We start from the raw sequence: 10,993 nt of genomic DNA, 5'->3' as shown, positions 1-10,993 counted from the left end.
CCATAGACTAGGCCTTAATTAATTTATTTAAATTGACCGATTTCCTTGTATGAACTATAACTCAGTAAACATTTGGAAATTGTTGCATGTTGCCTTTATATTTTTGTTCAGATTTGAAAATACAATTGAGCAGAAAAACATAAACAATACAGTAAAAGGTTCTCAGTTATTATATGCAAGTTGAGCACACAGAATTCCCAACCAAGTCAAAACAAAACTTTAACTTTACAGAGAGTAAATCATGTTATGTTTCACTATATTGGATTGGAGTGATCCATATAGCTCACATAACCGTGGTTAAATACGTAATCTTAGTTATCATGTTCTGCTAACATGTATCGACACATTGCGCCTGCGTTGTTCAGATAGGAAGAAAGATGGAGAAGGGAAGTATCTGTGCTCCGCTGCTAGCGGAGTCAGATACTGAAAATAACATTATTTCTACTCATAACGTGGCTTCTGTATCAGATGCTGACACAGTAATAAACACTAATAATACCAATAGTTCACAGATTGAAGGTGAGTTCATTAAGAACGCGAAATTACAGCGTCTGGTGAATGGATGCCCAGTTCGTAGCAAGCTAGCTAGCAATGCTGACGTTAGCCAAGGGCGTTCTCAAAGTTAGCAAGTTAGCTAACTGTTAAATGTCGAATTAGGCACTTTTGCCTATGATAGGATCAACTTTAGCGAGCTAGTAATCCGATATGACCACTTTCTGTCGGTTAACAATCGTGTCTTTCCCATGTGAACGTCGTTTTACGCATATCCTTGTAATCACTGCCAGCTAGCTAACTATTAGCTATACGTTAGCTAATACGTATAAACACTTGACTGGGAGGCCCTAAAGTAGCTGCCATTGCATTGAAGCCAATTTGCTAGCACAATCCCCCCACTACAGTTGCTGTCACATTGGATGGGTTAGCACGAAATTATTGACTAGTTATTCAACTCCTATTCAATCAGAACCGGTGCCTGGGTTAAGAAACTAGCTATACACAGCAAGGCACATTGTTTTTGTCTTACCTGGGTCACCAGTCTTGAAATAGGGTCTTGGCTAATTTATTCAAAACACTGCCTAACTAGCTATACATGTATTACCTCTTGTGAAACTTTTTGACTTGTCTAGTATTACATTCAATTCCATTATTAGGTATAGGCTATCTCTTTACACAGTGCTCAACATGACTGTCTGGAGAGAGTATGCAATACCAATAGGTTGTCAACATGAACAAACAGTTGTTTTCAGTTCATTGCTATACTTAATATATCTTGTGCAGTAGTAAGGGACTTGTATGCCAATTCTGTCAATTCACATCAGCCATATTGAAAATGCCCACACACTGGTGTTCAAACCTTCTGAACATCAAGTTCAGTTCTATTTCTGCTATCTTGTTTACCATCACTAAAGGGTGCGGTTTACATTTGGTAAGTACTGTACTTTAAAGTAGTATATGTGTGTAGAAATCCAGTTTCTTAATGGGACATTTTGAAAGTAAAGGTTGTGGAAGCAATAGCCATTTTGAGTTCTAGCAATAGCACGAAGTGCATTCTCAATTGTAGATGGTTTTGAAACGATGATTTATAACTCCCAAGATTCAAGCATGGGCATGCGTCAATGAACCTAGTATGTAGCCTGCCGGTGAATTATTCTCCATGGAGTCAAAATTAGGAGAGCAAACAAGTGGGAAAGGAAACATAGTTGATTTCTAAATTAATATTACAGGGTGTAGTCAAGGCAAAATATAGGCTCTTTATAATCCAGACAGATAAGTTATCAGTAACATTGCGTAGTGTTTTTAAGGCCTAATTTACGGTTTATGATTGGGGTACAGTTAAAATGATTTGTGATTAGGCAGAGGACCAGTGCATTGTCTTCACCCAAAGTTTCAGCCACATCTGTGAATTCAATTTTAGTCCTTCCTTCTACAGAAAGATGGTAGTGTACATGATACACCGTCTGCATGCAAGAGATTACAGTATGTGTTGCTTTCTGTTATTATATTTCAGAATGAGCCTTGACAGCATTTGGAATGATCAATTCAGTAAAAGTGATAGTAAGAGTGTTATGGCTTCAGACATCTGATACTTGGAATACATTATGTAGTGAAGTAGATAGTGTACATGTAATGAACTGAGCTTTCACCCTACACAATTGACACAGTAGGTTAGAATCAGTGATTTTCATACCAGTTTATCACATTAAAGGGGCACTTTCTAACCTCACATTCATGATCTCCAGCATCATATCAGTGTCTACGTTATGTGCGAACAGTGATTTGTCTACGTTCTGTTGTCAAAATGATCAGTAGAAAAGGTCCTAATGACCCCCAAATTAGATTACATCTTATCAATCTAATATGAATCAAATAGTGCATTAGTGTTACTGTAGATCACATATAAACATTTAAACATCAGTGGGGAAATTCACTTGCAACAAAGACTGACATTGATTTATTGCAAGACTCAGGTTTGGCAGTCATTGGGTCGAGAAAATTGAATCTGAGTAGTGAGGTTGGTTCTTTATAGTTGTACTTCATATTGTTTCTTCCAACGAAATGGTCACATTTCCTTACTCTTACAACTTGCCCTCTCCATTTTGTCAAATGTCCAAACATTTTCTCATTCATCTGCACACGTGGACTAAGATGTTGACTTGAGTGAAGACCTATGGTCGCTCTTAACTCAGATGCTGCTTTCAATAAGCTCAATGTTTCATAGTTGTTTTATTTGTCTTGGTTATGTACAGTACACGTGTGGGTCGATGTCCCAGGTTTTCTCTTTTGTATTTTCTTTCAACTTTATTATCCATTTCACACAGTGATTCATGCAATCACAACAACAACAGATGTACTCTATTTTTCACAGCATGGTGCAAATATTTATCTTCTGTTTTGAGGATTTCATTTGTATTGTGTATTTTGTCTTTCATCCAGCCAGTCTTTTGTTCAGAACGTTCTCTGAACATTCAAAAATGTTAAAGGAGCGTTCCCTGTTCCCAGCAGACTTGGGAGAAAGTGACCTGAAGGGTCTCTTCACGGACAGCCACTGCCATGTGTGTGAGGCTTCTCTGCTGTTCGAGTCCCAGAGGATCGCACACTACGAGGTATGTGAGTGTGTGTCCGTCTTCCACGTCTCAACACTTGTGTTGTAATTATGATAACCAATAACATTTAAACGGTACATTCCTTTAGGTCTCAACGCACTTGACATTGTTTGGGGGTAACTTGCTCCACCCACCACCAATGTGTCTGTCTACCCACCAACCCAAGTTTAATTCAACAGATACCATCTTCCTCATCATATTTTAGTGTGTTCATTTTACGAGCTGAATGTCTTAATGTTAGCCAACTGTACAGTTTGAGCTCTGCAAAGAAGCTAGAGAAAAAAATTTATAATGCCCTCTGACTGCAGGGAAAGAAGCATGCTCAGAAAGTGAGACTCTACGTGCAGACCAAGAAAGATGAGAAACGAAGTAAAGACTTCCAGGTAAGACTTTGATGGACAAAATGTTATTTGCATTTTTTATTTTTTTTATTTTATTTTTTAAACTAGGCAAGTCGTGTGTGTGTGTGTGTGTGTGTGAGTGAGTTGTCTGTTGTACAACTGAATGCCTTCAACTGAAATGTGTCTTCCGCTTTTAACCCAACCCCTCTGAGTCAGAGAGGTGCGGAGGGCTGCCTTAATCAACATCCACGTCTTCGGGCGCCCGGGGAACAGTGGGTTAACTGGCTTGCTCAAGGGCAGAACGACAGATGTTTACCTTGTCAGCTCGGGGATTTGATCCAGCAACCTTTCGGTTACTGGCCCAACGCTCTAAACACTAGGCTACCTGCAGTGAATGCCATGATCACATCCCTAAAGTGTTGTTGTAATGGGTCCGACATGGTCCAATGCGTTCCAACCCGATCCAGGTGAAATCAATAAGCTTCTAGAGAGCATTAACCTCTGAAAGGTTGTAGACTATCATGTTATTGTTACAGTTATGAGTGTGGGTGTGTGATGTTGTGTTGAGCAGAGAGGAATCACTATGGACAAGGACCGCTTCTGTGAGCTGTGCAGCATGGTATTCAGTTCTCCGGTGGTGGCCCGCTCCCACTACGACGGCAAGGTCCATGCCAAGAACCTGAGAAAACAGGCCCTCTATCCCACCACCCAGCCAGCAGGTTAGTACGGTCTATATCACACTGTCTAATAGATAGGTTAGTACAGCCTATATCACTCTGTCTAATAGACACGCTAGTACTGCCTATATCACACTGTCTAATAGACATGTTAGTATAGCCTATATCACACTGTCTAATAGACAGGTTAGTACAGCCTATATCACACTGTCTAATAGACATGTTAGTATAGCCTATATCACACTGTCTAATAGACAGGTTAGTACAGCCTATATCACTCTGTCTAATAGACACGCTAGTACTGCCTATATCACACTGTCTAATAGACATGTTAGTATAGCCTATATCACACTGTCTAATAGACAGGTTAGTACAGCCTATATCACACTGTCTAATAGACAGGTTAGTATAGCCTATATCACTCTGTCTAATAGACAGGTTAATACAGCCAATATCACACTGTAATAGACAGGTTAGTACTGCCTATATCACTATGTCTAATAGACAGGTTAGTACTTCCTATTTCCCTCTGTCTAATAGACAGGTTAGTACTGCCTATATCACACTGTCTAATAGACAGGTTAGTACTGCCTATATCACACTGTCTAATACACAGGTTAGTACAGCCTAAATCACTCTGTCTAATAGACAGGTTAGTACTGCCTATATCACACTGTTTTATTGACAGGTTAGTATAGCCTATATCACACTGTCTAATAGACAGGTTAGTACAGCCTAAATCACTCTGTCTAATAGACAGGTTAGTACTGCCTATATCACACTGTTTTATTGACAGGTTAGTATAGCCTATATCACACTGTCTAATAGACAGGTTAGTACAGCCTATCACACTGTCTAATAGACAGGTTAGTACAGCCTATATCACACTGTCTAATACACAGGTTAGTACTGCCTATTTCCCTCTGTCTAATAGACAGGTTAGTACTGCCTATATCACACTGTCTAATAGACAGGTTAGTACTGCCTATTTCCCTCTGTCTAATAGACAGGTTAGTACTGCCTATATCACACTGTCTAATAGACAGGTTAGTACTGCCTATATCATTCTGTCTAATACACAGGTTAGTACTGCCTATATCACGCTGTCTAATAGACACGCTAGTACTGCCTATATCACACTGTCTAATAGACAGGTTAGTACAGCCTATATCACTTTGTATAATAGACAGGTTAGTACAGCCTGTATCACTCTGTCTAATAGACAGGTTAGTACAGCCTATATCACACTTTCTAATAGACAGGTTAGTACAGCCTATATCACACTGTAATAGACAGGTTAGTACAGCCTATCACACTGTCTGATACACAGGTTAGTACTGCCTGTATCACACTGTCTAATAGACAGGTTAGTACTGCCTATATCACACTGTCTAATAGACAGGTTAGTACAGCCTAATCACACTGTCTAATAGACAGGTTAGTACAGCCTATATCACTCTGTCTAATAGACATGCTAGTACTGCCTATTTCACACTGTCTAATAGACAGGTTAGCACAGACTATATCACACTGTCTAATAGACAGGTTAGTACAGCCTGTATCACACTGTCTAATATACATGTTAGTACTGTCTAATAGACAGGTTAGTACTGCCTATATCACTCTGTCTAATAGACAGGTTAGTACTGCCTATTTCACACTGTCTAATAGACAGGTTAGCACAGACTATATAACTTTGTATAATAGACAGGTTAGTACAGCCTGCATCACTCTGTCTAATAGACAGGTTAGTACAGCCTATATCACACTGTCTAATAGACAGGTTAGTACAGCCTGTATCACACTGTCTAATAGAAATGTTAGTACTGCCTATTTCACACTGTCCAATAGACAGGTTAGCACAGACTATATCACTTTGTATAATAGACAGGTTAGTACAGCCTGCATCACTCTGTCTAATTGACAGGTTAGTACTGCCTATTTCATACTGTCTAATAGGCAAGTTAGCACAGCCTATATCACACTGTCTAATAGACAGATTAGTACTGCCTATATCACTCTGTCTAATTGACAGGTTAGTACAGCCTATATCACACTTTCTAATAGACAGGTTAGTACAGCCTATATCACTCTGTCTAATAGACAGGTTAGTACAGCCTATATCATTCTGTCTAATAGACAGGTTAGTACTGCCTATATCACTCTGTCTAATAGACAGATTAGTACTGCCTATATCACTCTGTCTAATTGACAGGTTAGTACAGCCTATATCATTCTGTCTAATAGACAGGTTAGCACTGCCTATATCACTCTGTCTAATAGACAGGTTAGTACTGCCTATATCACTCTGTCTAATAGACAGGTTAGTACAGCCTATATCATTCTGTCTTATAGACAGGTTAGTACAGCCTATGTCACACTGTCTAATAGAAATGTTAGTACTGCCTATTTCACACTGTCTAATAGACAGGTTAGTACAGACTATATCACTTTGTATAATAGACAGGTTAGTACAGCCTGCATCACTCTGTCTAATAGACAGGTTAGTACAGCCTATATCACACTGTCTAATAGACAGGTTAGTACAGCCTGTATCACACTGTCTAATAGAAATGTTAGTACTGCCTATTTCACACTGTCTAATAGACAGGTTAGCACAGACTATATCACTTTGTATAATAGACAGGTTAGTACAGCCTATATCACTCTGTCTAATAGACAGGTTAGTACAGCCTATATCACTCTGTCTAATAGACAGGTTAGTACAGCCTATATCACTCTGTCTAATAGACAGGTTAGTACAGCCTATGTCACACTGTCTAATAGACAGGTTAGTACTGCCTAAGCACACTTTCTAATAGGATGGTTAGTACAGCCTATATCACTCTGTAATAGCCAGGTCAGTACAGCCTATATCACACTGTCTAATAGACAGGTTAGTACTGCCTATATCACACTGTCTGATATACAGGTTAGTATAGCCTATATCACGCTGTAATTGACAGGTTAGTAATGCCTATATCACACTGTCTAATAGACAGGTTAGTACTTCCTATATCACTCGTGTCTAATAGACAGGTTAGTACAGCCTATATCACTCTGTCTAATTGACAGGTTGGTTGAGCCTATATCACACTGTCTAATAGACAGGTAAGTACTGCCTATATCAGCCTGTCTAATTGACTGTTCGGTACTGCCTATATCACTCTGTCTAATAGACAGGTAACTATTGTCTATATCAATCTTTCTAATAGACTGGTATGTACTGCCTCTATCACACTGTTTAATAGACTGGTAAGTTCTGTCTAATAGACAGGTAAGTACAGCCTATATCACTCTAATTGACAGGTAAGTACTGCTTATATGACTGTAGTGTGTTCATTGTGTTAAAGTTTATTTCACTCTGCCTAATAGGCAGGTTAGTACAATTAATCTAATACTATTATAGTCAGTGGTTAAAACTGAACCCACACATCTCTCTTTCGCTATCAGACACTCTCCCTCAAAGGGGCCTCGGGTTGGCCAAAGCAGGCCCACTCCAGGCCTCTGGCATTGACCAGGGAATGGTCGAGGAGGGGGGGAAGGGACCCCAGAACACCTCAGAGACTGTGGACCTGAGTGACCCTAACAAGCACTGCCGCCTGTGTGCCGCCTCCTTCAACAACCCCCACATGGCCCAGCAGCACTACGCCGGCCGCAAGCACCAGAGGAACCACTCCCGCCAGCAGCTGCTCAAAGACCTGGGAGAGGACCCTGCACAAGGTACCCATGCCCTACGCTGTCTGTCTCTCTGTGGGAATAGACCTGTCAGTGAAATGGGTGGAAAGGAAAGCATGCCCGGAGAGGAAAGGAAGTAATTGGCCAAGGTTTTTAATCCCTCAAATAGCTCCATCTTCTCCCAAAATGCAAAAACAAGGTTTCTGTCTCCTCTGAGGAGTAATTATGATATTCTGTCCACTATTCCTGTTTGCAGCCAACTCCTTCACATGTCCGGTGTGTAACATTAAGCTTGACTCTGTGGAGATGTACCACGCTCACATGCAAGGAAACAAGCACCAGATCAAGTAAGAGGACAGCCACATTCATTTTGTCCTCATACATTTCATGAAGAACACACTTTGTTTCCTCAAAACAGATAATTTTCACTAAGTTCCCAGCTATGCACTATGTCAAAGCATGTAACCCTTTGGCTCTCACCCTGTGTCCCATCAGAGAGAAGAAGGTTGTTGACCTATGCAAGTCTCAGAAGAAGGTGTATGATTCGTTCGCAGATGAATTGGCCGACTACATCCACGTGCAGAAGGCCCGTGGTATAGCCCCAAAAACCAGCTTCGGGGCTACCGGGGAAGAGGAGGAAGAAGAGGGAGAAGGAGAAGCGAACCTCAGCAAGGTTGACGGCCAAAATAAAACCACCTTGGGCCTTCCTCCTTCTTCCCGCCCTCCTCTTCCTCTCACCTCTCTTCCTCTGCATCCTGCTGCTGCCTTTTATCCTCCTCCACTTTGGTGCCCGCCCTATCAGGCTCCTCCCACTCACTTTGGGTTCAAGGGAGTCACCTATGAGCAAACGGCCTGGGGCCACACTTTCCCTCAGCCCTTCCCTCCAGGATCTGCTCCGGCAGGCTTTATTGGCTGGCCTAAAGCCAGGGGGAGGGACAATGAATGTTCAAGCTCCTCCTCTTCCTACACAAGCTCCTCCTCTTCCTACAGCAGCAGCAGTGACAGCAGTGACAGCAGTGACAGTGACTACAGGCACAGAGAGAGGAAGAGGAGGAAAAGGAAGATGAGGAAGGAGAGAGGGAGGAGGGCGAGGGAGGAGGACTCAGAGGAGAGGAAGAGGAGGAGGAGAGGGAAGAGTCTAAGAGATGATGACACAGAAGGGAGAAGAGGAAGAGAGCATGACGAAGAAGCGGAGGAAGAGAGTAAGAGGAAGAGAAAAAGACTGCACTATAGTAGCAGGAGTCACAGGGAGGGACACAGGGCAAAGAAACGCCGGGAAGAGGATGAAGAAAAAGAAGGAAGGAAGGAGGAGAAAGAAGAGAGTACAGAGGAAAGGGTGGGAAGAGGAGAGGAGAAGGAGGTGCATATTCAGGCTGAGATTCAGGAAGCGATAGAAGAGAGGGAGCAGGCCAAGGAGACCAAGGCCAAACACAGGAAAGACAAGAAGAAGACCAAGGAGAAAGTGGACACCAGGACAGAGGAGGAAAAGCTATGGGATGAGTCCATCATAGGCTTGTGATGCAGAGAACCTCCTGGAACCCACCATCTGAAGACTAAAGCCAGGAACATACTCAATGCAAATATGTCTAGTGACATGATAAAATGTATACAGTTGGTGAACATGAACAAAAGCAACCAAGTTCTACGTGCTTCCCGAACTTTGTTCCCATGTTCTTGTTTTTTTATGTTCACCAACTGTCAGCTCTTGATGATGTCACTAGACGTCTTAACGCGTTAAGTATGTTCCAAGTTTTACAGCTGTCAAGCCGGACATTGCAGACGTCAACAACGACAACAACATTGGCTTACGACGACTGACTTTACACAGTCATGACACAAGCAGTAGTGTAGTAATGCTAGCTGGCTAGCCATATGCTTAGTGTAAAATAAGAGTTTGTGTCATGAATGTAATATAGTTTATTCACATCAGCTGCCATGACTGTTTATTACGTCTGCTATAACGTGCTTCTGACAGCGAGATGATGGGTGTACAAGAAATATGTCATGTTGTCGGCAACCTCGACACGCAACTCTATTGCACATCCATTTTGAAGTAACAGCACACTTCACGGCGCAAAATAATATAATGTTGCAATGACATTAAAGGCCCAGTGCAGTCAAAAATTTGATTTCCTGTGTTTTATGTAAGGTTACAAAGGGAGGGTATATTACTAGAAACTTTTTAAGTTTACCTTTTAAATACCATAGTTTTGGTACTGTATCTTTCAAGGGTTTTATGTAACCTGCCACAAAACATCTAGTGGCCCATTTTGGAACTTCAGATTATCACAGGTGTCTGTAGTCATCTCTGGCCCTCTGTGTGGCCTTAACACATGTCAAATGTATGAAATAATTAAATACGATTTAAAAATAGACTGACAAACCATTAAAACATTATCCTACATATAAACAGTTAAAACTGTTGAGTTTTTACTCTGAGAATTAGAACCATGAAAACTTAATAACTTCTTGGTGATGGGGCAGTATTTTCACGTCCGGATGAAATACATGCCCAAATTCAACTGCCTGCTACTCATCCCTAGAAGATAAGATATGCATATTATTAGTAGATTTGGATAGAAAACACTGACGTTTCTTAAACTGTTTGAATCATGTCTGTGAGTATAACAGAATTTATGTAGCATGCGAAACCCCAAGGAAAAACCATTCAGATTTTTTTGTTTTTTTGAGGTCACTCTCTTTTCAATGGGTTTTCATTGGGAATTCAGATTTCTAAGGGACCTTCTTGCAGTTCCTACCGCTTCCACTGGATGTCACCAGTCTTTAGAAATTGGTTGAGGTTTTTCCTTTGTGTAATGAAGAAGTAGCCCTGTTCAAAACGAGGGTCACTTCAAGTGTATTGTTTGTTAGAGGCACGTGACCAGAAAGGTAGCGTCAGTTTGTTTTCTTCCTGTATTGAACACAGATCATCCTGTCTTCAATTTCATCGATTATTTACTTGAAAAAATACCTAAAGTTGTATTACAAAAGTAGTTTGAAATGTTTTGGCAAAGTTTACAGATAACTTTTGATATATTTTGTAGTCACGTTGCAAGTTGGAACCAGTGTTTTTCTGGATCAAACTCTCCAAATAAATGGACATTTTGGATATATATCGACGGAATTAATCGAACAAAAGGACCATGTGTGATGTTTAATGGGACATATTGGAGTGCAAACAGAAGAAGCTCGT

At 40.9% G+C, this 10,993-nt stretch overlaps 1 protein-coding gene across 2 annotated transcripts; it reads left to right on the top strand.

The window, feature by feature from the left end:
* The first annotated feature begins 349 nt into the window (after positions 1-349).
* Positions 350-10,210, top strand: zmat1 (zinc finger matrin-type 1). 2 transcript variants are annotated; one of them, XM_021610546.2, is made up of 7 exons: positions 350-519; positions 3,004-3,104; positions 3,413-3,487; positions 4,017-4,164; positions 7,576-7,845; positions 8,057-8,147; positions 8,296-10,210. In XM_021610546.2, the coding sequence occupies exons 1-7, from the start codon at positions 378-380 to the stop codon at positions 9,317-9,319; spliced, it is 1,851 nt and encodes a 616-aa protein (XP_021466221.2). In that variant the 5' UTR covers positions 350-377; the 3' UTR covers positions 9,320-10,210. The 2 variants fall into 2 exon arrangements, with proteins under 2 accessions (XP_021466221.2, XP_021466219.2); XM_021610544.2 differs by having other exon boundaries at positions 363-519; positions 3,001-3,104.
* The last annotated feature ends 783 nt before the right edge of the window (positions 10,211-10,993 follow it).

This window comes from Oncorhynchus mykiss, chromosome 7, assembly GCF_013265735.2.
Source record: "Oncorhynchus mykiss isolate Arlee chromosome 7, USDA_OmykA_1.1, whole genome shotgun sequence".
Taxonomy (NCBI): domain Eukaryota; kingdom Metazoa; phylum Chordata; class Actinopteri; order Salmoniformes; family Salmonidae; genus Oncorhynchus; species Oncorhynchus mykiss.
This window is presented reverse-complemented; position numbering and strand designations above follow the sequence as displayed.